At 48.7% G+C, this 27,482-nt stretch overlaps 1 protein-coding gene across 1 annotated transcript; it reads right to left on the bottom strand.

Moving 5' to 3' along the window:
* Positions 1 to 580: 580 nt before the first annotated feature.
* rpl19 (ribosomal protein L19) lies at positions 581 to 12,282 on the bottom strand. Its single transcript, XM_038779196.1, has 6 exons — positions 12,199 to 12,282; positions 6,052 to 6,158; positions 4,049 to 4,171; positions 2,694 to 2,814; positions 1,245 to 1,355; positions 581 to 757 (listed from the first exon to the last, which is right to left on the bottom strand). Exons 1-6 carry the CDS (start codon positions 12,201 to 12,203, stop codon positions 634 to 636), a joined length of 591 nt encoding a protein of 196 aa, XP_038635124.1. The 5' UTR covers positions 12,204 to 12,282; the 3' UTR covers positions 581 to 633.
* Between the last annotated feature and the right edge of the window lie 15,200 nt (positions 12,283 to 27,482).

Genomic DNA, 27,482 nt, shown 5'->3' with positions numbered 1-27,482 from the left:
GATGACCTTCCATACAGCCATCAAGTGCTGCCTGATTTGCTAACATCCATAAACTTGTGTGGCTCTGAAATATTTCCAGTATTGTCTGTTTCAAATCAATCTCGGGGTCCTTTAGCTCAATTATCCTGTCCTTACTCAATTAAGTTCAATGCACCAGGGGCTACAGGATCGTGATTAAGAACAGGAAAAATGGATGATTTTCTTTCTCTCCTTTGTCTGGGGCAAGGAAGCTTTCGTGTCCTAACCATTGCCTCGACTCAGGGAAAACTGGGGAAGCAAACAGGACGTGGATTTCAAAGATTGGCCGGCGTGGGTCCCAAAGGTTGGCCCAGGAATTATTTTTTGTGTGAAAAACACTGCATTAAAGAATGCCCCATCGTCCACTGCTCTCTACAGTCGAGGATTCCCACATTTATCAACCCAGAAGTTTATCCTTAAATGCTCTTATTTTTAAACTTTGCTCGCCCCACCCCCTCACGACTCCAATTCTATCTCACAATGCTTATATCAAAATATCTAAGCTTCCCCAGGATCTATAATTGAACCACAAACTAACACATCACAAAATACACCAGACAAGCTGGTATGAGCAATTTTTAATTAGTTTGCCAAGTCTGTACAGGAGAATTAGTTTTATTTTTTAGACTCTTCTTCCTTGGACAGAGTCTTAATGATCTCTTCCTTCTTGGCCTGCAGACGTTCCTCACGACGCTTACGAGCTTCCTTGGTCCTGGTTCTGCGAGCTTCAGCCTGGTCACTGTAACACAATGAAATCTGGTCAGCTGGCAGCCTTCTGAGTTCCTCCATATTAAGTCTCCTAGTTTTTGTCTTTCTCCACCCTCCTACTCCCCAATTGCTCTCAAAGGTGCAGGCGAGCCAAGTCCCTGAACACAACTGAGTGACTCACTAGGCCTTTTCAGTGAGCAGTTGCTGTGGGTCTGGAGTCACGTAAGCCAGATCAGGTAAGGATGGCAGATCCGTTACACTCCCTGGGGGGGGGGGGCTGTAACCGCGGCTTGTTATTGTTTAGAATTAATCGACGCAAATGTAAAAATAATTGATGTCAACACCTGATCCAAAAGATTGAGACTCGATTACATAATACTCGTACATGCTCAAAAGTCTCCAGATAGAAAATAACTAACTAACTGCATGGGGTTTCACCTGAGAGAACAATACAATTACGCCTGCCAAGTTAAACTCTGCACTGCACTCCCTCTTCTGGGTCTTTGCAAAGTACTTACGCCAGTAGCTTCTTGCGAGCCTTGTCTGCCTTCAGTTTGTGAATGTGCTCCATCAAGATACGTTTATTCTTGAAGACGTTACCCTTCACCTTCAGATACAGGCTGTGGTACCTAGAGGGGTAAATTACATATTAAAAATATAGTTTGTATCTCTTCATACTACTGTCAGTTAACTGGCATCATAATCAAAATATGCTGAAGGGCAGTAATCCAAGCTTCGCCTCAGCGAGGAATATTTGCTTTATAATGCCTCCCAATTCCAGAAAGACATTAAGTGAACAGAGTACAACAAACAGGTCTCGTCAGTTTGGGACATTTGCGAAATCCAAATTTATACCGCCCAGTCCATCACACAAACCTGCCTCCCATCAATGGACCCCATCTACACCTCCCGCTGCCGGGGGAAAGCGGGCAGCATAATCAAGGATCCCTCACACCCGGCTTACTCACTCTTCCATCGGGCAGGAGATACAGAATTCTGAGAACACGCACGAACAGATTCAAAAACAGCTTCTTCCCCACTGTCACCAGACTCCTAAATGACCGTCTTATTGACTGACCTCATTAACACTACACCCTGTATGCTTCATCCGATGCCAATGCTTATGTAGTTACATTGTATATCTTGTGTTGCCCTATTATGTATTTTCTTGAATTTTATTTAATTCCCTTTTCTTCCCATGTACTGAATGATGTTGAGCTGCTTGCAGAAAAATATTTTTCACTGTACCTCGGTACACGTGACAATAAACAAATCAAATCCAATCCAATTTAGACCCATTAGTGCCACATTAACCAACGGTCTTATCTTAATTGTTGGTATTCAAGATATTTTGACTGTCCAACCCAGAGATCTCCAGGCACTTTGCTGTGCACCAACTTTCCTTGTCCACTTGGCTGGCTGCCCCTCAGATCCAAGTAGTCATTGGAGGCCAGACAGTTACACGGACAACCGGTAGGCTAACATTTTAAATACATTTTGTTTTATACAAGGAATGTCAAAGCCAGAGACAAATCATTTGGGAACATTCAAATTCGCATGAAAGGAGTCAGCGAGTGACTCGGCCGACAATTGTAGAAAAAGTAGAACATGAATAAACTCATGTTAAACCATCAGAAGGCCGTACAGTGCAAATATATCACGGAGAATGAAAGGAACTCTATTTTCTTTACGAGGACGATTCTATGATAGCCTGCAGCTCACAGGTAAATGGTCTCATATAATTCAATCAGAACTTCCCTCCTGTGGATTCAGTTTGCTATGTCGAACATGGGGAGGCAAGGCAGGGCACAATACAACGGGTAGAAGTGCCGCTGGACTTGAGAGCACTTGAAATACAAACATGGGTACAACCAGATCAGAAATAACTAGGCAGGTATGCAGGCAGGGCAGAAGTCGTCCAAATTCAGTTTTGGTCTCTGCTAAGAATAATCTTTAAGGAGCCTTACATGTGGCGATCGATCTTCTTCGACTCCCTGTATCTGCGAAGCAGGCGCCTCAGAATTCTCATTCTCCTCATCCAGGACAACTTCTCCGGCATACGGGCATTGGCTGTACCCTTTCGCTTACCTAACCAGGGACACAAAATCATAATTAGACTGCAAGCTAGATGCAAGCGTAGAGGGAAAACCACCGAAAGGCACATTTTGGTAACACTGAGTAAATGGGGACACTAGAGCATTTGGGCCTGCAAAGGAGATATCCAACACGGTGACTTTAGAGCTATCCACAAAGTGGTGTGGAAAAGATGGAATCTGGGAATTCATTTACATTATAATCAAGCCAATTTGTTCATTTTTAACCATTAGAATGCCTATAGCGCAGAAGGAGGCCATTCGATCCATCCCGCCTGCATCGACCCTCTGAAAGAGCACTCCACCCAAGGCCACTTCCCCTCTCTATTCCGATAACCCCTTAACCTAACTGAAGGTTATCCCCATTCCGATAACCCCTTAACCTAACTGACACATCCCTGAACACAAAGGGGCCAACTTAGCGTGGCCACATCTTTGGACTGTGGGAGGAAACCCACGCAGACACGGGAGAATGTGAAAACTCCACACAGTCACCCAAAGCCGGAATTGAACCGGGTCCCTGGTGCTGTGAGGTTGCAGTGCTAACCACCGTGCCACCCTTCCGCACCCATGGTGAGCGTACAATAGGAAAGTACAGGCCTCGTCACAACTACACCAAAGTGTATTGGGGAATCAATGTCACAAGAGTCCTAGACATCCCAGACCAGCAAACTAAAGTTTCGTCAATGATCACCCCCTTGTGGCAACTACATAAATTTCAACAACTTAAAGCAGCTTTGCTGAACAGCAGAGAAAGGGACCCTTTGGCCCATTACAGATGGCAAGAGTGAAGACATTATCTTAAATCCAGGAGACTAGGAAAACTGCTGCTGTACTTGGAAACTGTGCCACGGGATTAAAAGGAGCAGCTAGTTTTTTTCTGTGCCATCTTTTACGGGGCCACACTACTGTCCAACCAGAGTGTAGTGCAATTCCATGTCACCTTAGACAGCAGGTTGCCGCTCTTTCCAACCCAAGGGGTCGGTCAAATCGAAAAGGTTTGAAGAAGGGTTAAACTCACTGCTAAAAGTAGTCATTGGCCAACATCCATAAACTTGTGTGGCTCTGTGAAATTAAACATGCTTAATTTTTAACTAGAGCATCAAGAGTTTATAACTATTCCAACTCACTCTCTGTACACTGAATAGATGCCATGCAAACGAATGATATGCAAGCTGAGCTTTTTGACGTTTTTATTCCTTACACTGAAGGCAAAAAGCAATATTTACCAATGCCCATGTGCCGGCCCTTCCTGCGTGCAAGGGTGTTCTTCCTGCAACGAGCACGCGAGTGTACAGTCACAGGCTTGCGGATAATCAGACCATCTTTGACTAATTTTCTGATCTGTTGACCTGCAGAGGGCAATGAAAGCTTGTTTGTTAGAAGACAGAATAATTCAACACGCTCCAACAATGTATCTGATATGTAACATAGAAAATAGGAGTAGGCCATTTGGCCCTTCGAGCCTACACCACCATTCAATATGATCATGGCTGATCAGACAAATTCACTCCTGCTTTCTCTCCATCCCCCTTGATCACTTTAGCCGCAAGGGCCACGTCCAGCTCCCTCTTGAATATCTCCAACAAACTGGCCCCAACAGTTTTCTGTGGGAGAGTATTCCACAAGTTCACAACTCTCGAGAAGTTCCTCCTCATCTCAGTACTGAATGGCTTCCCCCTTATTCTTAGGCTGTGAATCCCCTAGTTCTGGACATCCCCAGCATCGGGAGCATTCTTCCCGTATCTAGCCTGTGTAGTCCCATTAGGATTTTATAGTTTCTACGAGATCCCCTCTCATTCTTCTAAACTCCCCAGTCGATCCAGTCTTTCTTCATATGTCAGTCCAGCCGGGAATTAGTCTGGTGAAACTTCGCTGGACACGCTCAATAGCAAAAATGTCCTTCCTCAAACTAGGAGACCAAAACGGCACACAATATTCAAGGTGTGGCCTCAGCAAGGCCCTGTATAACATTTCACATAAGAGGAGGCAAGTGAAATCAACGACCAGGCTACACAGCACCTTGGTTGAATAACTGCTCAAGTCTGGATTGCTCTAATTGTCATAAAACATTCAGGCTGGAACTGCAGTTGCAACATCACAATGGTGTACATTACTAAACCTCTAAATCAACCTAGTCATAGATGATATTAACAGGACAAAAGAAATTACTTAATTCAAGAGGAAAAGGCTGATAGGAACACAGAAGATCCCTAAACTATTCGAGCAGTAAAGGAGTTTACATTCAGTTACTGTTTTTTTACAACCTCAGAATGGTCACTTTGTGACCAATTATTTTGTGAAATGCAGTCATTGTTGCAATGTCAGCAGGAACAACAATCTATTTGCATACAGAAAGACAACATGAATAGTAATGAGAAGAGCCTGCTGCTTGCTTAGAATAGCCCTAGTCACGGGAGAAACATTAAGGACACCAGAACTCCCCCTGCTCTTTTCAATCAAGCTACGGGATCTGTGTCATTCACTTCAAGTACACGGTCTAGATCTCATCGGAAAGGCATTATAGCATTCAGTCCAGCACTGCCGCAAGGGAAATGGGAAGCACCCAGATCTCCCTTGCCTCACACAGCAAATGGGCGGCAGGGTAGCACAGTGGGTAACACTGTTACTTCACAGGGCCAGGTCACTGTCTGTGTGGATTCTGCACATTCTGCCCATGTCTTCGTGGGTTTCCTCCCACAAGTCCCGAAAGACCTGCTGTTAGGTGAATTGGACATTCTGAATTCTTCCTCAGTGTACCCGAACATAGTGTGGCGACTAGGGGATTTCCATAACAACTTCATTGCAATATTAACGTAAGCCTATGTGTGACACTAATAAACATTACTACATTTCTTTTATTTCATTGCAAGGCCAGAATTGGGGCTGGTTTAGCTCACTGAGCTAAATCGCTGGCTTTTAAAGCAGACCAAGCAGGCCAGCAGCACTGTTCGATTCCCATACCAGCCTCCCCGGACAGGCGCCGGAATGTGGCGACTAGGAGCTTTTCACAGTAACTTAATTGAAGCCTACTCGTGACAATAAGTGATTTTCATTTTTTTTCATTAACGGAATTTAAATTCCACCAGGTCCCATGTCTCCAGACCATTAGCTTGGGGCCTCTGGATTACTAACCCAATGACTCTACCACTACACCACCACCCCTAAAGAAATGGACGACTGTTGTCAGAAGGCACTGAGGAAATGGCTACAATTAAAAATGCATACTTACGGGAATTGGCATTGGCAATCTCATTTGTTTCATTGGGATCCAGCCATACCTTCTTCTTACCACAGCGCAAAACGCTGGAGGCCAGCCTCTTCTGAAGCCTGAGCATACTATATATAAAAAAAACATATGTTTGCTTAGATTTCCAAACACTGAACATTAATAAATATCATTTGTAGGTACCCAGTAACAGACTGAGCCAATAGCATAAAATTCCACCAATGTCATAAATTAAACCTTCCCAAAGGCCACCTGAACTGTGAACTAAATGACAACCATTTAAGCAAAGGCTTAATCTACCTTTAACATAGAACATAACAGCGCAGTACGGGCCCTTCGGCCCTCGATGTTGCGCCGACCCGTGAAACCATCTGAAGCCTATCTGACCTACACTATTCCATTTTCATCCATATGTCTATCCAGTGACCACTTAAATACCCTTAAAGTTGGCGAGTCTACTACTGCTGCAGACAGGGCGTTCCACACCCCTACTACTCTCTGAGTAAAGAAACTGCCTCTGACATCTGTCCAATATCTACCACCCCTCAATTTAAAGCTATGTCCCCTCGTGTTGGTCATCACCATACGAGGAAAAAGACTCTCACTGTTACTTACAACTGAAATGTGATAACCAACTTGTCCACATCTAACTATATAAAATGTGATTCCTTTTGAAGCTGGCACAATAAGCAGTCATTTAAAACACATTCAACCCGTGGGTTTTCCAAAAAGCACCACGCACAGGTGAAAGCAGACGAAACAAAGCAGTCAGAACTTAACGCAGAACCCCAAGTAAGAAATTCAAGGCTGATGTTTTTAAGAGTCTTATTACATTATTTTAATAGCATCAATCGGTTTTTAGTTTAATAGATTAAAGGTTAAGGGCAGCATGCTAGCAAAATGGCTAGCACTATGACTCCACAGCACCAGGGTCCCAGGTTAGAGTCCCAGCGTGGGTCACCGTCTGTGCGGAGTCTGCACGTTCTCCCCGTGTCTGCGTGGGTTTCCTCCGGGTGCTCCGGTTTCCTCCCACAGTCCCGAAAGACATGCTTGTTAGGTCAATTGGACATTCTGAATTCTCCCTCTGTGTACCCGAACAGGCATCGGAGTGTGGCGACACGCAGATTTTCACAGTAACTTCATTGCAGTGTTAATGTAAGCCTACTTGCGACAATAAACATTATATAAATATCAACCTCTATTTTTTTTTAAGATGTCTTAGATTGCATGTTTCTAATGGTGCTATTCTGTTAGCTACGTTCTCAAAACAACTCCAGTAGTCATGTCAACATGATGTCGAGGTCAGTGACTGATGAACAAGGCAGGGCAGCTGCGACCCACCCCCACATACGCATCCTGGTTCCCATGAGAACTCGGAGGAGGATGATCGCTTGCGCTGGCAAGTGCCGCCAGTTGTTCAAATTCAGCCTCCCAGTTTCAGAGCTCAAGAAATGGCTGTAGTCCCTGCTGTGCATCCAAAAGTAGTTTCCCCGAACAAACATTCCAGGACGTGGTCAACCAATAGCCACAAGTAGTGAAGGAATGAGTGACCATCAGACGGGGTAGAAGGCATTCAATGTAGAAGTCTTCAAGCAAACCAGTGGCACTGGCTAACCGCGATGTGGAGATGCCGGCATTGGACTGGGGTGGACACAGTGAAAAGTCTTACAACACCAGGTCAAAGTCCAACAGGTGTATTTGGAATCTCTAGCTTTCGGAGAGCAACTCACCTGATGAAGGGGCTGTGCTCCGAAAGCTAGTGATTCTGTTGGACTTTAACCTGGTGCTGTTAAGCTTCTTACTGTCTAACCAGTCAGCAGCTTGAATACCAGAGTATGACTCTCGGGGTCCCTACAATGCAGGAGGCAGCCATTTGGCCCATCGAGTTTGCACCGACCCTTTTGAAAGAGCACCATACCTCGGCCCAATTACCCGTCCTATTCCTGCAACGCCACCCTAAGGGGCAATTTAGCATGGGCAATCCACCTAACCTGTGCATTTTTGGACCATGGGAGGGCAAAAGTGCAAACTCCATGCATAGCCACCAGAGCTGAGAATCGAACCCAGGTCCCAGGCAATGTGAGACAGCAGTGCTAACCACTGTGCCGTCCTAAACCCGTGGAAATCTGAACCATGAATCAATAACCCAATAGCGTAGATTTGAATGCATGTGGCAAAAAGGCAGAAATGGGGCAATAGGATAGGGTCATACAGCACTTCTGTAAATGCATACACAGTACCTGGAGCTTTCTGAAACACACAACATCCACTTGTTCTCCATCATGTATTCTGCTGGTTACATTCTCAAAGAAAACTCCAGTAGCCGTGTCAAACATGACTCCCCTTAATAAATCCACGTTGACTTTGTCCAGTTATCACATCCTTTAGTAGACTAACATTTTTCTAGTACTGATGCTAGCCTAACCAGTCTTTAAATCTGTTTTCACCACTCCCACCCTTTTTAAGTAGCGGGATTACATTTGCCACCCTCCAATCTGCCATGGCAGTGCGCGAATCTACTGAATTTTGGAAAATGACAACCAACTAACGCATGGTTTCATTGCGGTACCCTGGGGCGCAGATTATCAGGTTCTGCAAATTTATTGACTTTCAAGCCTACCCATTAATTTCTCCAGCACTTTTACTTTAGTGATACTAATTTCCTTTAATTGGGCTTAAGTAGGGTGCACTTTCAGTGGGTTGGTGCAGGCTTGATGGGCCAAATGGCTTCCGTCTGCACTGTAAATTCTATGATTCAATTCTTATTTTTCATCAGACCAGTTATTTTCAAAGTGGGGGTCGCGACCTGCATATGAATCATATAATTTACAGTGCAGAAGGAGGCCATTCGGCCCATCGGGTCAGCACCGGCTTTGAAAGAGCAACCGACCCAAGCCCACCCCATACCCACAACCCAGTCACCCCACCCAACACTAAGGGCAATTTTGGACACCAAGGGCAATTTAGCATGGCCAATTCAATCAAGAACGCTTCTTTTTTTCCCCCCATCACCTCCCCCGCCACTATCCATCCCCTCTTCCCAGGCACGCAGCCCCCAGCACCCGTCTCTGCTGTGTGGTTACATTGACTCCATCAGCTGGATTGGTCCACATACCGCATTTGCTTCTAGCTTTATTGGGACTTCAATTGATCGCCAAGGATGGCGTTAGCTGGCGACTATACACACCGTATACAGGAGCCGGTGAAATTTTACAGGAGTATGGAATGGAATGTGCTTGCATGTTGTGCATATTGTCAGCTTAGTTGTGAGAAGCATTGTTTTCAGTCTTACATAATTATCTGGGAAACAGTACTGACAGGCGTCCAATGACATTCTGTCTGACCGTGTCTTTATTTCAGCCGTTAGGGCTCCTGTTTCTGAACTGGAAGTTTTAAGTTTAACTTCCTATCCAAGATCATGTTAGGTTGATGGAGTGAATAGAACTTTGTTAAAACGGCGTGATATTGAGCCTGTAGATCTTTTCAGCCCTTGCACACAATTCACCAAAGGCTAACAGTGAGTGTGAAGATATAAAATAACCAAATAATCCGGACCAGCCTTTAGCAAGGTGTCAGGATAGAATTTTCATTAAGGTGAAACAGCAATTCACATTTTTTTTACATTTAATAATACAGAAATGCCAACAGTGTGACGTTTTAAAAAGTAACTATGGAGAATCTATTGTGAATATGGCACGGGTCGCAAGAGTCGGCCATTCTGTAAAAATGGGTTGCCAGAAAAATTTTGAAAAACAGTGCACGTAGACAATTGATCCCTTAGCACTTGGTTCAATTCCAACCTCGGTCGACTGTGTGGAGTTTGCACATTCTCCCTGTCTTTGCATGGGTTTCCCCTCAGTCCAAAAGTGTGCAGGGTAGGTGGTTTTACCGTTCTAAGTTGTCCCTTAAGTGTCCAAGGATATATAAGTTAGGTTATGGAGATGGGGTGGGCACCTGGGTAGAATGCTCTTTTGGAAAGTCAGTGCAGACTCAATGGGCCGAATTCTAGAATCACGATCGAATCTACACTGACCCTCTGAATGAACACCCTGCCCCACCAAACCTTTGGACACCAAGAGGTATGAATTGCTCCATCATTTCCTTGTTCTGTGGCCAATTCTGGGCACCACATCCTACAAAGCATGACAAGACAAGCAAGAGTGCAGAACAGATTTAGCAGAATGGCACCAAGAGCCCACCCAGCACTTTGGGTTGCACAAAGTAAAGGAGCAGTGTTAAAGGGTGCGCAGCACTGTGGTGAGGGACCTGGAATCAGTTCCCGGCTTGGGCCACTGCCAGTGCAGAGTCTGCATGCTCTCTCCATGTATGCGTGGGTTTCCTCCCACAAGTGCCGAAAGACAGGTGAATTGGACATTCTGAATTTTATAATAATGTAACATTTTTTGTCAGAAGCAGGCTTACATTAACACTGAAATTAAGTTACTGCGAAAAGTCACCACACTCCGGCACCTGTTCAGACACACAGAGGGAGAATGTCCAATTCACCTATCCCTCCTGTACCCAAACAGGTGCCCGAATGTGGAGACTAGGGCTTTTTACAGCAACTTCATGGCAGCGTTAATCTAAGCCTACTTGTGACAATACTTGTGACTTGGGCAGCACAGTTGCTTCACAGCTCCAGGTCCCAGGTTCGATTCTCGGCTTGGGTCACTGTCTGTGAGGAGACTGCACGTTCTCCCCGTGTCTGTGTGGGTTTCCTCCTGGTGCTCCGGTTTCCTCCCACAATCCCAAAAGACATGCTTGATATGTGGATTGCCTATGATAAATTGCCCTTAGTTTCCAAAAAGGTTAAGCTGGGTTACGAGGATAGGGTGGAGGGTGCTCGTTCCAAGGGCCGGTGCAGATTAGAGGTACCAAATGGCCTCTTTCTGCACTGTAAATTAGACGATTTATGATAATAATGAAGATGATCTAATAAGGGTGCTGAAAAATCATGGGGAATTTGGAGAATAAATACTTGGAAAACTTGTCACTGATTCCCGTACCAGCCTCCCCGGACAGGCGCCGGAATGCGGCAACTACGGGCTTTTCACAGTAACTTCATTGAAGCCTACGCATGACAATAAGCAATTTTCATTTTTTTGATTCAATTGACAAAATAAACAAGGCAGGACTGGGGCTGGTGAGTGTTTGTTGTAAATTAGAACTAGGAGGTTGTTTCTTATGATCTGGGAGGTGCTGGAAGCAAGTTCAACAATTCCAAAAAGGGCAATGCAGGAACATTTGGGGGCAGCACGGCGGCAGTGGTTAGCACTGTGGCCTCACAGCACCAGGGTCCCAGGTTCGATTTCCGGCTTGGGTCACTGTCTGTGCGGAGTCTGCACATTCTCCCCATGTCTGCGTGGGTTTCCTCCGGGTGCTCCGGTTTCCTACCACAGTCCAAGGACATGCAGGTTAGGTGGATTGGCCATGCTAAATTGCCCTTAGTAACCAAAAAAGGTTAGTAGGGGTTATTGGGTTACGGGGAAAGGGTGGAAGTGAGGGCTTAAGTGAAAGGGAAAATGCTGGAAAATCTCAGCAAGTCTGGCAGCATCTGTAAGGAGAGAAAAGAGCTAATGTTTCGAGTCCGCTTTGACAAAGAGTCATTGGACTTGAAACGTTAGCTCTTTTCTCTCCCTACAGATGCTGCCAGACTTGGAGAGATTTTCCGGCATTTTCCCTTTCGTTTCAGATTCCAGCATCCACAGTAATTTGCTTTTCTCCTGAGGGCTTAAGCGGGTTGGTGCAGACTCAATGGGCCAAATTGCCTCCTTCTGCACTGTATGTTCTAACATGTGGAAGGCTCAGTGAAGTAGCACCGGCAGGACGGGACGAATGGCCTCCTGGCGCTCATTTTCTGTAGGAGATCCAAGGCAGCCTTATCAGACCCCCCCAAGTGGCGGGAGCCGGCCGGCCTGAGCCCCCGCCTGGCCCACACTGGAGCCCGAGGCTGCGACTAGGCCTCAGGCCTGACTCGGGCCTCCTCCCCGCTGAAAGGTGGCACCATCCTCCGCCCGGCTACAGCTGCCGCTGCCCTCCCGCGGTCGGACCCCCGCCCCGCTGGATCCCTCCCGCCCGGGGAAGGGGGACCCCACCGGTCCCCGCCGCCGAGGCTCCGTCTCCCCCCTCCGCCAATGCCGCCGCTCTCACCTCATGGCCGCGCCGCTCTGGAAAGGGCGAGCATGCGCACAACCCGCGACTCATAGCCCGTCCGGGACAAACCACCCACCTCGGACAGAGGGGTGACACTGCCTCAATCACCTCAACCACACAACCGACAGCAACCCTTAGTCACATAGCAGCGTGCCACAGACAATAAAACAATTGGTAACAACTTTTACCATGTTTACCTAAATCATCTTACAATGATTAATCGCTCATTTCTACACAACTGATTCTCTGACTACTCCGTGGATATAAATGGTACCTCCATTCACGTTTTACGTGATGACGCAGAGCGCGCAGGAAGCACGTTGGTTACATTTCATCCACGTGACACTTGCTGCCTAAATGTTTCCAACAAGTCCCCATTCCACTTATTTTTATTTAGAGTACCCAGTTCATTTTTTCCAATTAAGGGGCAATTTAGTGTGGCCAATCCACCTAGCCTGTACATCCTGGGGCTGGTTTAGCACAGGGCTAAAGAGCTGGCTTTTAAAGCAGGCCAGCAGCATGGTTCTATTCCCGTACCAGCCTCCCCGAACAGGCGCCGGAATGTGGCGATTTGAGGCTTTTCACAGTAACTTCATTTGAAGCCTACTCGTGACAACAGGCGATTTTCATTTTCATTTTATCTTTGGGTTGTGGGGGGTGAGACCCACACAAACACGGGGAGAATGTGCAAACTCCACACAGATAGTGACCCAGAGCCAGGATCGAACCTGGGATCTCGACACCGTGAGGCAGCAGTGCTAACCATGGTGCCACTGTGCCGCCCCCTCCCCCATTTGACTTATTCTGCTGCGAGTACTTTCTGTTTGTGATTTTGCCCAGGCTAGTTTTTGTCTCGCCTGTTTGGTGTTGTTCTGCAGCTAGTCCCCAGAATTAGGAAACTAGAACTAACAAGAGCTTGAATTTATATGGAAAAAGCTAAAGAGAGCTGATACTGGAAATCTGAAACTGAAACCGAAAATGCCAGCAATAGTCAGCAGGTTAGGCTGCACCTGTGGCGAAAGAAAGGAGAGCTAACCTTTCCTGCCAGTGACCTTTTTTTATATTGTGCCTTTCGCAACTACAAGATGTTGCAAACTGCACTACAGCCTATAAAGCACTTCTTGAAATGTAATCACTGTTGTAAAGTAGGAAATGTAACAGCTAATTTACACACAGCAAGCCCCCACCCCCTCCCCGCCCCCAACAAAGAGCAATGTGAAATGGCCAGAAAATCAATTACTTTGTAATGTTGGTTAAGTCATAAATATTAGCCATTGCAGCCTTCATATCTCCCTTTTTCTTAAAGGTAGTGTCATGGGATCTTTGATGTCCATTTTAAGACAGAAGGCAAAGCCTTGGTTTAACATCTCATCTAAAAGACAACATTTCCAACAATGTTCCTTTAGTGTTGCGCTGGAATGTCAGCTTGGATTTTTGTGTATTAGTGTCTGGCATAGGACCTGAAAACTACAACCATCTAACTCAGAGGCAACAGTGCTACTAACTGGGTCACAGCTGACAGAAGCAAAATGGCATCATTTTAATAGTTACAACCATATCAAGAAAAAGGCGAAGATATTTCAGGGGGGAAAGGGATTGCCCCAGTGTCACAATCAAATATAGAACATACAGTGCAGAAGGAGGCCATTCGGCCCATCAAGTCTGCACCGACCCATTTAAGCCCTCACTTCCACCCTATCCCCATAACCCCAATAACGCCTCCTAACCTTTTTGGACACTATGGGTAATTTAGCCAATGCACCTAACCTGCACGTTTTTGGACTGGGAGGAAATCGGAGAACCTGGAGGAAACCCACGCAGACATGGGGAGAACGTGCAGACTCCGCACAGACAGTGATCCAGCATGGAATCAAGCCTGGGACCCTGGCGCTGTGAAGCCACAGTGCTAGCCACGTAAATTGTAAAGAAAAACTAACAAATAAATAGATAAAATAATGCAGATGCAATAGATCTGAAAGAATTTAAAATGCTGGACGGGCAGCACAGTGGCACATTGGGTTAGCCCTGCAACCTCACGGCACCGAGGTCCCAGGTTCGATCCCGACTCTGGGTCACTGTCCGCGTGGAGCTTGCACAGTCTCCCCATGTTTGCGTGGGTTTCTCCCCCACAACCCAAAGATGTGCAGGCGAGGTGGATCGGCCACGCTAAATTGCCCCTTAATTGGAAAAAATGAATTGGATACACTAAATTTATTTTTAAAAAGGCTGGAAACTCTCAGAGCAGGCAACATTTGTGGAGAAAGAAAGAGTTAACCATTCATGCTGATTAATTCTTTTCAGAACAGGCAATGGAAATGAGTAATGTCATGACACAAGTTGATTTTCACTCCAGTCCCTGTGGTGTCTATTGGTCACTGACAAGTTGCATGGACCATTTTGTCTGATGGGGGACGTCTGCACAAGCGAGCATAACTTTAAAATCATAGTGAGAGCATTCGGGGATGATGCCTGGAAATAATCATTCACACAAAGGGTGATGGAAATCTGAAACCTTCTTCCCCCAACAAGCCATTGAGGCCAGTGATCAATTGAAAATTTCAAAACTGGCATGGATAGGTTTTGTTGGACAAGAGTATTTAATGACAAGGAACTGTGAAGATGTATTTTATTTTTTGAATATTTTGGTAATTTGGGGGTATTCTGAAAAGAAGGTTCCGTGTCTGTGTGTACATGATTTAGTTATGCTGGGGAAGTTAATAGAGAAAGCTTGTCTGTGAAAGGTGAAAGATCCATAAAACCCCTACAGTGCAGAAGGAGGTGGTAACCCCCATCTGGTCTGCACCAACCCACCAAAAGAACACTCCACCTAGGCCCACTCCCCAGCTCTATCCCCGTAACCCCATGCATTGATTCTGGCCAATCCACCTAACTTGCACAACTTTAGACTGTGGGAGAAAACCAGAGCGCCCAGAGAAAACCGACGCAAACGCGGGAGAACAAGCAAACTACACAGTCACCCAAGGTCAGAATCAAACCCGGGACCCTGGCGCTGTGAGGCAGCAGTACTAACCACTGTACCACCCTGCATGAGGGTGAAGGTGCTAGAAGCATGGATTTGTAATGAGAAGTTCTGATGAAGGTAAAGTTACAAGTAAATCGATTGGGTTTTAAAATTTGCATTAGGAGGTAGGCAGGGACTTGACTTTTCAGTTATTAAATTTCAACAGGGAGTTTAAAGGACTTTTATAAATTACAACGGTTTCATGACAAATCAAGGGCAGGTTATTAAATTTTATTTGACCCTAAAGTGGAGGCAAATATGAAAACATGAAATATTTTCACAGTTTGGAAATTTTGAGTTCAAAGAGCTGCTGAGGACAATGAAAGGGTCTTGCTGTTGCAGTTTAACAATTTTTATCGCACTGACCCTCTGTTAATGTTGCAAATTTTGTATCAATCGGTTGGATTGTCTAGTTACGATAAGGGCAGCTGACACAAATTAGGGAAAGCTTGGGCACATGTAGGAACCAGGATCGGGATTGTCTCTTCCCGTTGCATGACAATGGGATTTCCCATTGAAGCCACCCCACGCCCCTGGGAAACCTATGGGTGGGGGTGCCCTGCCGGCTGGAAAAGAGAATCGCAACAGCCAGTCCTCTAGTCCCCCTGGGAAGGGGTAGGGGTGCATGAGGTATGTCGTGTGTACTAATGTGATTATGGGGTTTTGTGAATAAACCTATACTGTAGACAGACGGACTCCAAATTCACCCTTTGCCAGATGGACATTCATTGACCTAACTCCCAGCAGCTTTCTCATACCATGACATGAAACGCAGCTTATTGCACAACCTTCCAATTCTGCTGCAAAGATGAGGGAGTCGGAAACACCAGTGGGACAGGAGTGGTCCTATATTCCTACACTGGTACATTTTTATCATACAGATATTAAACAAGGATTGGAATTCACTCCTTAAATCCCTCTGACTCTACTTTTCTGTCCTCTTAAGATTACTCTCATTAAAACCTATCTCTTTGCTTTTTGTCATCTCCCACAATAGCTCCTTGTGTGCTTCAGCGTCAAGTTTTGTTTTCCTTCCCTAGTAGCCCGGCGGAGGATTTTGCTTCAATGGAAGGATGCGAGGCCCCCAAGCGTGGAGGCCTGGATCAATGATATGGCGGGGTTCATCAAATTGGAGAAGGTGAAATTTGCCCTGAGGGGATCAGTACAAGGGTTCTTTAGGCGGTGGCAGCCTTTCCTGGACTTCCTGGCGGAACGGTAGGGAAATAGTCCGGCAGCAGCAGCAACCGGGGTGGGGGGGGGGGGTTTTTTGCTTCGGTGGGAGGGAGAATGGTGTACATGGGTTTGTTGGATGTGGCGGGTGTTATCTCTTTCCTTTTTGTTGTTTGCTTTTTTTTGTAGTTGCTTTTGTAGTTGGGTGGTTGTTGTTCTTGGGTTTTTACCATGGTTGTTTTGTTAATATTGTTTTGTTGTTTATATTTTGTGAAAATCTTAATAAAAATTATTTTAAAAAAAAACAAAGTTTCGTTTTCCTGCGCACGGTGGTACAGTGGTTAGCACTGCTCCCTCACTGTGCCGAGGACCAGGTTCGATTCCGGCCTTGGCTGACTGTGTGGAGTTGGCACATTCTCCTCGTGTCTGCGCGGGTTTCCTCCGGGTGCTCAGGTTTCCTCCAAAGAAGTGCAGGTTACGTGGAATAGCCATGCTAGAGTGCCCCTTAGGGTCCAAAAAAAGTTAGGAGGGGTTATGGGGAATAGAGTGGAGGTCTGGGATTAGGTTGGGTGCTCTTTCCAAGTGCCAGTGCAGACTTGATGGTTCAAATGGCCTCCTGTGCTGTAAATTCAACGATTCGATGAAAACACCTGCGAAGCAGCTTGGGACATTTTATTACATGAAAGGCACTATATGGATACAAATTTTTTTTATTGTTTCTGTGTAATTACAATCTGTGACTGTTTAATATAAACTGCAATTCCCATGATGTCCTGGAGCTATAGAAGTGGGCATATGGGTCAAAGTTACTCATGGCTCATGATGAGAATTGTTGTTTCCAAGGTCGGGGAACAGGAGGGAATGCATCCTGCATTCATGATTACCAGAGCCCATTGAAAGTCATATCATCTTTAAGGTACTTACTATTTTTTTTTTTTTAAATAATTTTTATTGAAAGAGTTTTTCCATACAGACATTTACCCCTACTAATTTTAAAATTATTTACAACACAATCCCTCTAGGCAAATGTCCCTCCCTCGCCCGCCCTCTCGCGCGCACCAGTCCTCCCCCCCCCCCCCCCCCCCCCCCAGGCAACCTTAACAAACAAGGCAGCCTACAGTTTCAGACATGAGCAGCGAGCAGACTTGCCCGCGTTACAGTCGTGCATGTCCCCCCACGACCCTTGCTGCCCCCCCTCCCCTCCCCCCTCCCTCCCCCCCTCCCTCCCCCCCTCCCTCCCTCCCTCCCCCCCCCCCCCCCCCCCCCCCCCCCCCCGGGTTGCTGTTGCCACGACCCCGAACGTCTATCTCTGATCTAAAAAGTCAAGGAAAGGTTGCCACCGCCTGGCGAATCCCTGTACCGACCCTCTCAGGGCAAATTTGATCCTTTCTAGCTGAATATAGCTAGCCATATCGTTAATCCAAGTTTCAACGCTTGGAGGCCTCGCGTCCTTCCATTGAATTAATATCCTTCGTCGAGCCACTAGGGACGCAAAGGCCAGTATTCCGGCCTCCCTAGCCTCCTGTACCCCCGGTTCTACCCCGACCCCAAAGATCGCAAGCCCCCATCCTGGTTTGACCCTGGACCCCACCACCTTCGACACCGTCCTTGCCACCCCCTTCCAGAACCCTTCCAGCACCGGACATGCCCAGAACATATGCACATGGTTCGCTGGGCTTCCCAGACATCTGACACACCTGTCCTCCCCCCCAAAGAACCGGCTCATCCTTGTCCCCGTCATGTGAGCTCTATGCAGCACCTTAAATTGAATGAGGCTCAGTCTCGCACACGAGGAGGAAGAGTTGACCTTCTCCAGTGCATCCGCCCACGTCCCGTCTTCTATCTGCTCTCCCAGCTCCCCTTCCCACTTGGCTTTCAGCTCCTCCCCTGATGCTGCTTCCGCCTCCTGCATTATCTTGTAGATGTCTGATATCTTCCCCCCTCCGACCCAGACCCCCGAGAGCACCCTATCACTCGCCCCCTTACTGGGGAGCAGGGGAAACCCCTCCACCTGCCGCCTAGCAAATGCCTTCACTTGTAAATATCTGAACATGTTTCCCGGGGGGAGCTCAAACTTCTCCTCCAGCCCTCCCAGGCTCGCAAACCTCCCCTCTATAAACAGGTCCTTCAGCTGACGTATGCCCACCCTGTACCAGCTCTGAAATCCCCCGTCGATGTTCCCCGGGATGAATCTATGGTTCCCTCTTATTGGCGCCGCCAACAGACCTCCCATTTCCCCCCTATGTCGCCTCCACTGCCCCCATATCTTGAGGGTGGCCGCCACCACCGGGCTCGTGGTGTACCTCGTGGGGGGGAGCGGCCATGGTGCCGTTACTAGGGCCCCCAGGCTTGTGTTGCCACAGGACGCCCTCTCCATTCGTTTCCAAGCTGCCCCCTCCCCTTCCATCATCCACTTGCGCACCATTGACACATTTGCCGCCCAGTAGTACCCCGAGAGATTGGGCAGTGCCAGCCCTCCACTGTCCCTACTCCGCTCCAAAAAGACCCTCCTCACCCTTGGGGTGCCATGCGCCCACACGTAGCTCATGATGCTACTCGTCACCTTTTTGAAGAAGGCCCTAGGGAGGAAGATGGGCAAGCACTGAAATAAAAACAAGAACCTTGGGAGGACCGTCATTTTGATTGACTGCACCCTCCCCGCCAGCGACAACGGTACCATGTCCCACCTCTTAAATTCCTCCTCCATCTGTTCCACCAGCCTGGAAAAGTTCAACTTGTGGAGGGTCCCCCAGTTCCTTGCCACCTGCACCCCTAAGTACCTAAAGCTCTTTCCTGCTCGCTTGAAGGGGAGTCTCCCAATACCCTCTCCCTGGTCCCCCGGGTGTATCACAAAAACCTCGCTTTTGCCCAAATTTAGTTTGTACCCCGAAAAGTCCCCAAACTCTGCTAATAGTTCCATTATCTCCGGCATTCCCCCTTCTGGGTCTGCCACGTACAGCAGTAGATCATCCGCATACAGCGATACTCGATGTTCCTCCCCTCCCCTAGTCAGTCCTCTCCACCCCCCTGAACCCCTCAGTGCCATCGCCAACGGTTCAATCGCCAGTGCGAAAAGTAGGGGGGATAGGGGACATCCCTGCCTGGTCCCTCGGTGGAGCCCGAAATACTCCGACCTCCTCCCGTTTGTCACTACACTCGCCGTCGGGGCCGAGTAGAGCAACTTCACCCACTTAATAAACCCTTCCCCAAACCCAAACCGTTCCAACGTCTCCCACAGGTACTCCCACTCCACCCTATCGAATGCCTTCTCCGCGTCCAGCGCTACCACTATCTCAGCCTCCCCCTCCACTGCCGGCATCATAATTACATTCAGCAATCACCGCACGTTCGTGTTGAGCTGCCGCCCCTTCACGAACCCCGTCTGGTCCTCATGGATTACCCCTGGCACACAATCCTCTATTCTAGCTGCCAGGATCTTTGCCAGCAACTTGGCATCCACGTTCAGAAGCGAGATAGGCCTGTAGGACCCGCACTGCACGGGGTCTTTATCCCGCTTCAATATCAGGGAGATCAGAGCCTGCGACATTGTCGGGGGCAGAACCCCCCCCTCTCGCGCCTCATTAAAGGCTCGTACCAGTACCGGTCCCACCAAGTCCACATTTTTCTTATAGAATTCCACCGGGAACCCATCTGGCCCCGGCGCCTTCCCCGCTTGCATCTGACCTATTCCCTTGACTAGCTCCTCTAGCCCTATTGGCGCCCCCAGCCCTTCTACCAGCCCCTCCTGGACCCTTGGGAACCTCAATTTGTTTAGGAAGTCCTCCATTCCCCCTCTCCTCGTCGGCGGCTCAGACCGATACAACTCCTTGTAAAAATCCCTGAAGACCCCGTTCACTTCTTGCCCCTTCTGCACTACCTTCCCGCCCCTCTCCTTCACTCCCCCAATCTCCCTAGCCGCATCTCGTTTGCGAAGCTGGTGTGCCAGCATCCTGCTCGCCTTTTCCCCATACTCATAGACCGCGCCCTGTGCCCTCCTCCACTGCGTCTCTGCCTTCCTGGTGGTCAGCAGGTCGAACTTGACCTGCAGGCTGCGCCGTTCTCCCAGCAGCCCCTCCTCTGGTGCCTCCGCATATCTCCTATCCACTTCCAATAGCTCCCCCACCAGCCTCTCCCTCTCCTGCCTCTCCTTTCTTTCTCTGTGCGCCCTTATGGAGATCAGCTCTCCCCTGATCACTGCCTTCAGGGCCTCCCAGACCATCCCCACCTGCACCTCACCCGTGTCATTCAAGTCCAGATAGCTCTCAATGCTCTTCCGGACCCTTTTACACACCTCGTCGTCCGCTAACAGCCCCACATCCAGCCGCCACAGCGGGCGCTGGTCCCGCGCCTCCCCCATTTCCACATCCACCCAATGCGGTGCATGATTAGAGATCGCAATGGCCGAGTACTCAGCTTCCCGTACCCTCGGGGTCAGCCCCCTGCTCAACACGAAGAAATCGATTCTGGAGTACACTCTATGGACGTGGGAGAAAAAGGAATACTCCCTCGCCCTCGGCCTACCAAACCTCCATGGGTCTACTCCTCCCATCTGCTCCATGTACCCCCTCAGCACTTCTGCCGCTGCCGGCCTCCTATTGGTCCTTGAGCTCGATCTGTCTAGCCCGGGGTCCAGCACTGTGTTAAAGTCCCCCCCCATGATCAAGCCCCCTGCCTCCAGTCCCGGAATGAGGCCCAATAGGCGCCTCATAAAACCCGCGTCATCCCAGTTCGGGGCATATACGTTGACCATCACCACTTTCTCCCCCTGCAGCTTACCCTTCACCATCACATACCTACCCTCCTTATCCGCCACCACCTCCTCCGCCACGAACGACACCCTCTTTCCCACCAGAATCGCCACCCCCCGGTTCTTTGCGTCCAATCCAGAGTGGAACACCTGTCCTACCCACCCCCTTCTCAGGCGAACCTGGTCCACTACCTTCAAATGGGTCTCCTGTAACATTGCTACATCAGCCTTCAGTCCCTTCAGGTGTGAGAATACCCTTGATCTCTTGACCGGCCCATTCAACCCCCTCACGTTCCAAGTGATCAGCCGGGTCGCGGGACGACCCGCCCCCTTCCCCTGCCGATTAGCCATGTCCTGTTCCCTGCTCGCCCCGGGTCGACCCTCCCCTTCTGACCCGCTCCCCATGGCGATGTCCCCCTCCCCCCACCTCTCCAGTCCTCCACTTCCCGTTTCTGGTCTTTTCAGCAGCAACCCGGTGTCCCTCCCTAACCCCCCTCCCCCCCCCCCAGGCTAGGACCCCTCCTAGCCGCGATGTACCCTCCATCGTACTCCCGTAAGTCAGCTGGTTCACGCTGACCCGGCTGCTCCTGCCACACTCCGACTCCCCCCGGCTCGGGGGGGGGGCCTCCCCCCCTTGCCACTCCTCCCTGGCCCCGCTCCAGCGCGGGAAAGGTCGCCATTGCTAGCCACGCCCCGCACTCCTCCCCTCCCCCCTCCTCTGCCCCGCGCGCGGGAAAACAGAGGAAAGCCCGCGCTTTCGCCCTGCCACACCCCACCCCGCCATCTTCAGTTCCACCCCCGTCCCCGTCCATGCCTGTAAAAGAACCGCCCCTAGGGGCCCATATCCCCGATCTGCTCTCCCCCCGTCCCACCTCCCCAACTTAACATTATAAATAACAGATAAATAACAAATCACAATGTACTTAACAGTCGCCCTCTACCAAACAGCATAAATAACCATAAATAACCATGAATAACCACAATAACACTAACTAAGGGAAGTTGGCAAAGGGGGAAAAAACATCAGAAGAAAAACCACAGCAAGAGTTCAAAATCCAAACAAAGAATTCAGCTGAAAGTACCCGAGCGGCTACGGCCGCCAAGTATCCCCTGGGCCTAATTCGAGTCCAGTTTCTCTTCCTGTACAAAGGCCCACGCCTCCTCTGGGGACTCAAAATAGTGGTGTTGGTTCCTGTAGGTGACCCACAAGCGCGCTGGCTGCAGCATTCCGAACCTGATCCGTTTTGCATGTAGCACCGCCTTCGTCCGGTTGTACCGGGCCCGCCGCTTTGCCACCTCCGCACTCCAGTCCTGGTAGACCCTCACCGTCGAATTCTCCCACTTGCTGCTCCTTTCCCTCTTGGCCCACTCCAGCACTCTCTCACGGTCGCTGAGTCGCTGGAACCGCACCAGCACCGCCCTCGGGGGCTCATTTGCCCTTGGCCTCCTAGCCATGACCCTGTAGGCCTCTTCCAGCTCCAGGGGCGAAGGGACGGCCCCTGCCCCCATCAGGGAGCTCAGCATTTCTGCTACATATCCCGGGAGGTCTGACCCCTCCAGGCCTTCTGCCAGGCCCAAGATCCTCAGGTTCTTCCGCTTCATTCGGGTATCCAGCTCCTCAAAACGGCTCTGCCATTTCAGGTGGAGTGCCTCGTGCACCTCTACCTTTCCCACGAGGACCGTGGCCTCCTCCTCCCTCACAGTCATCTCCTGTTGCAGCTCCCGAATCGACGCCTCTTGGGTCGCCTGGGCTCCCATCAGCCTGGTGGTCGTCGCATTCATTGACTCCAAGAGCTCCATTTTCAGCTCCGTAAAGAAGCGCAGGAGAGCGGCCTGCTGCTCCTCCGCCCATTTCCTCCATTCCTCGGGTGCGCCCCCGGCCGCCATTTTGGTCTTCTTCCCCCGCTTTTTTTTGGGAGCTGCTGTTGCTTTCTTTACCACCCCACTCCGGGTACCGACCATAAAGTTGGTCTGGTTCTCTTCAGGGAGCCTTCCCCCACCGGGATTTGTCCTTACAGCGCCGTTGGGGCCCTCCAATCGGCCCGAAAACACCTTTGTAGCAGGAGCAGCCAAACGTGCGACTTAGCTGGTCATAGCCGCAACCGGAAGTCCGGTACTTACTATTAAAGACACGATCTGACATAATTGCTTGGGCAATGACAAACCCTAGGGAGACAGCAGATGGCATCGTTACAGCAGCTTTACAGGGGGCTTGTGGACTGTTGATGTGATCATTGACCAGCTGCTGGTGCGATAATAGAATTTTGTAACAAGTGACCCAACTAATAAGATGCAAAGAGCTAGACTGTAAAACAGAATTGTTCCTTATCAGTACCCATTTGCCAAATCTGTATCAATCAGTGTTGCAAAATGTCATTTATTCCAATGATTCTGTCTTTTTCTTTCCAGTGCTACTATTTCTGTCAAAGGTCAATTTTGGGGGTGGGGGTTGGGGGGTTGGGGGGGGGGGGGGGGGGGTGGGGGGTACTCAGTCCCAGGGAGGATGTTCTGATGCAGCCCACAGATGTGGCTCAACATTCTCTGTTGTTACCGATATTTATTACATCCCCAGGAGCCAGGGGAAAGAGAGGACGATTTTTAGCTTCAGTGCAAATCGTGCCTCTGCTGTGCCTGCTCAAAGGCAGAAGGTCCATCATGGACCAACGGATATTGATCCTATTGTCCCATGAGGAAGGAATTGAAATGAAACAAATATGTAGCTCAGTCGCAGTAACGAGGGAGGTGCTATCTTTCGGATGAGACAATGAACCGAGGTCCTGTCTGCTTTCTCGGGTGGATATCACAACCCCATCTATCTCAAAGAAGATCTGTGAAGCTGTCCCTGGTGTACGAGCTAATATTAATCGATCAACCTTGCGTTAAAAGTATCTGGTTATTATCGCAATGTTCTTCGGGGGAGGCTGCTGTGCACAAATTGGCTGCCTCATTTCCTACATTGCAATAGTAGCTACATTTCAAAAGTAGTTGATTAAGTGTTTTGGGAAATCGTGCAATCACGAAAGGTGCTATAGAAATGCAAACCTATCTTTTTCTCTTGAATTATGAATCATGAGAGGTAATCTTGTTGAAAAATGAATACAATTGTTAAATGAAAATGAAATGAAATGAAAATCACTTATTGTCACAAGTAGGCTTCAAATGACATTACTGTGAAAAGCCCCTAATTGCTACATTCCGGTGCCTGTTCGGGGAGGCTGGTACGGGAATTGAACCCGCGCTGCTGGCCTGCTTTGAAATCTAGGTTTTTAGCCCTCTGCTAAACCAGCCCCTTAGGATCCGAATCACAGAATCACACAGAATCACCGAATTTACAGGGCAGAAGGAGGCCATTTGGCCCATTGCGACTGCACCGGCCCTTGGAAAGAGCACCCCATTTAAGCTCACGCATCCAACCTAACTCAGTAACCCCACGTAACCTTTTTGGACACTAAGGGAATTTAGCATAGCCAATCCACCTAACCTGCATATCTTTGGACTGTGGGAGGAAACCGGAGCACCCGGAGGAAACCCACGGGGAGAACGTGCAGACTCCGCACAGTGACCCAAGCCGGGAATCGATCCCGGGACTCTGGAGCCGTGAAGCAACTGTGCTAACCACTGTGCCACCGTGCTGCCCATCGCAGGCTATGACAGCATTCATTGCCCATCTCTAGTTGTCCTCCAACTGGGTGCATTTCAGGGGGCATTCTTTTAAGAGTCAACCACATTGCTGTGGGTCTGAAGTCATGTGTAGGCCAGACCAGGAAAAGGCGGCAGGTTTCCGTCCCTAAATGAACCAGATGGATTTTTACAACAATGGTTTCATGGTCAACATTAGATGTTTGATTCAAATGTCACTATCTGCAGTGGTGGGATTTGAACTGCCGACCATTACCCTGGATCTCTGGACTGTTGGTCCAGGCTGGGGAGTCATTAAAAATTCATTTATGGGATGTGGCCATTGCCGGCAAGGCCAGGATTTGTAGCCCGTTCCGAACTGTCCTTGAAGGTGCCAGTTTACCACCTCTTGAAGATCTGCAGTCCATGTGGTATAGCTACAACCGCAGTTCTGTGAAGAATTGAGTTCCAGCTTGCAGTGCATCTCGTGGATGGTATGCACTGCTGCCAATATGCAGAGCAAGTGACTTGGGACGATTGATAGGGCGGCACGGTAGCACATGGGTGTCACGGTAGCATCGTGGTTGGCACAGCGCCAGGGATACGGGTTCGATTCCCGGCTTGGGTCACTGTCTATGCAGAGTCTGCACGTTCTCCCCATGTCTCCGTGGGTTTCCTCCGGATGTTCCGGATTCCTCCCACAAGTCCCGAAAGACGTACTGTTAGGTAATTTGGACATCCTGAATTCTCTCTCCGTGTACCCGAACAGGAGCCGGGGTGTGGCGACTAGGAGATTTTCACAGTAACTTCAGTGCAGTGTTAATGTAAGCCTACTTGTGACAATAAAGATTATTATTATCATTGTTTTAAAAAAATAAATTTAGAGTATCCAATTATTTTTTTCCAATTAAGGGGCAATTTAGTATGCTGCAACTATACATGACCCTGGTGAGACCACATTTGGAGTATTGTGTGCAGTTCTGGTCACCTCATTATAGGAAGGGTGTGGAAGCATTGGAAAGGGTGCAAAGGAGATTTACCAGGATGCTGCCTGGTTTGCAGGATAGGTCTTATGAGGAAAGGTTGAGGGAGCTAGGGCTTTTCTCTTTGGAGCGGAGGAGGATGAGAGGCGACTTAATAGAGGTTTATAAGATGATGAGGGGGATAGATAGAGTGAACGCTCAGTGACTATTTCCTCGGGTGGATGTAGCTGTTACAAGGGGGCATAACTATAAGATTCAGGGTGGGAGATACAGGAGGGATGTCTGAGATAGGTTCTTTACTCAGAGAGTGGTTAGGGTGTGGAATGGACTGCCTGCTGTAATAGTGGAGTTGGACACTTTAGGAACTTTCGAGCGGTTATTGGATAGGCACATGGAACACACCAGAATGTCAGGGAGTGGGATAGCTTGATCTTGGTTTCGGACAATGCTCGGCACAACATCGAGGGCCGAAGGGCCTGTTCTGTGCTGTTCTATGTTCTATGGAATTTAACCCTTAAAAGTGTGAGGTGACCATTTTGGAAGGAGTAATTTGACAAGGAAGTATACTATGAAAGGTCTGACACTGGGAGTTTCTGATGAACAAAGAGACCTTGTCCATAGATCTCTGAAGCGGGAGGTCATATTAATAGGTTGGTGAAAAAGGCATATGGGACACTTGCGTTTATCAATCGAGGCATAGATTACAAAAGCAGGGCAATCACGTTGGAGTTGCATAGAACTTAGGTGAGGCCACAGCTGGGGTACAGTCTGCACTTCTGGTTGCCATGTTATAGGGAAGATGTGGTGTCACTAGAGAGGGTGCAGAGGCGATTCACCAGGATGTTGCCTGGGATGGAATATCTAAATTATGAAGAGAGGTTGGAGAGGCTTGGGTTGTTTTCGTTGAAGCAGAGAAGGCTGGAGAGTGATCTGATCGAGGTGTACAGGATTATGAGGGACAAGGACAGGGTGGATAGGGAGCAGATGTTCCCCTTAGTTGAAGGGTCAGTCACGAGGGGACACAAGTTCAAGGTGAGGGGCAGGAGGTTTTGGGGATGTGAGGAAAGGCTTTTATACCCAGAGGGTGGAGATGGTGTGGAATGCGCTGCCTGGCAGGGTGGTAGAGGCGGGTTGCCTCACATTCTTTAAAAAGTATCTGGATAAGCGTTTGTCATGGCATAACAGTGACCCAGAGCCGGGATCGGACCCGGGTCCTCGGCGCCACGAGGTAGCAGTGCTAATCAGTGTGCCACCTTGCCGCCCCCATTGCTGGTTGGTGAATTGATTTAGAATCCAGGGGCGGCACAGTGGTTAGCACTGCTGCCTCACAGCACCAGGGGCCCGGGTTCAATTCCGGCCCTGGGTGACTGCCTGTGTGGAGTTTTCACTTTGTCCCCGTGTCTGAGTGGATTTCCTCCGGGTGCTCTGGTTTCCTCCCACAATCCAAAGATGTGCAGGTTAGGTGGATTGATCGTGTTAAATTGTCCTTTAGTGTGCAAAGGTTTGGTGGGATTGTGGGATTGCAGAGGGAGTGGGCCAAGGTAGAATGCTCTTTCAGAGGCTTAGTGCAGACATGGGCCAAATAACCTCCTTCTGTACTGAAGGGATTCTATAATCCTCTGACTGTCCAATTCAAAATTAGTAAAGAGCCAATTGTACATAAACAGAAAGGCCCTTACCAGTGAATTTACTATTTGGGGGATAGATCTGGACTTTTACAAGATTCATTGAATGAACAATG

This window comes from Scyliorhinus canicula, chromosome 19 (assembly GCF_902713615.1).
Source record: "Scyliorhinus canicula chromosome 19, sScyCan1.1, whole genome shotgun sequence".
Taxonomy (NCBI): Eukaryota; Metazoa; Chordata; class Chondrichthyes; order Carcharhiniformes; family Scyliorhinidae; genus Scyliorhinus; species Scyliorhinus canicula.
The sequence above is the reverse complement of the archived record's forward strand: the minus strand, read 5'-3'. Positions and strand labels throughout refer to the sequence as shown.

Excerpts from the sequence above, each read along its gene's own strand:
- rpl19 (XM_038779196.1), bottom strand. Across the intron at positions 1,356-2,693 it reads AAGAAGATCGATCGCCACAT|GTACCACAGCCTGTATCTGA; the intron begins GTAAGGCTCCTT and ends TTACCCCTCTAG. Across the intron at positions 758-1,244 it reads GCTCGCAAGAAGCTACTGGC|TGACCAGGCTGAAGCTCGCA; the intron begins GTAAGTACTTTG and ends ATTGTGTTACAG.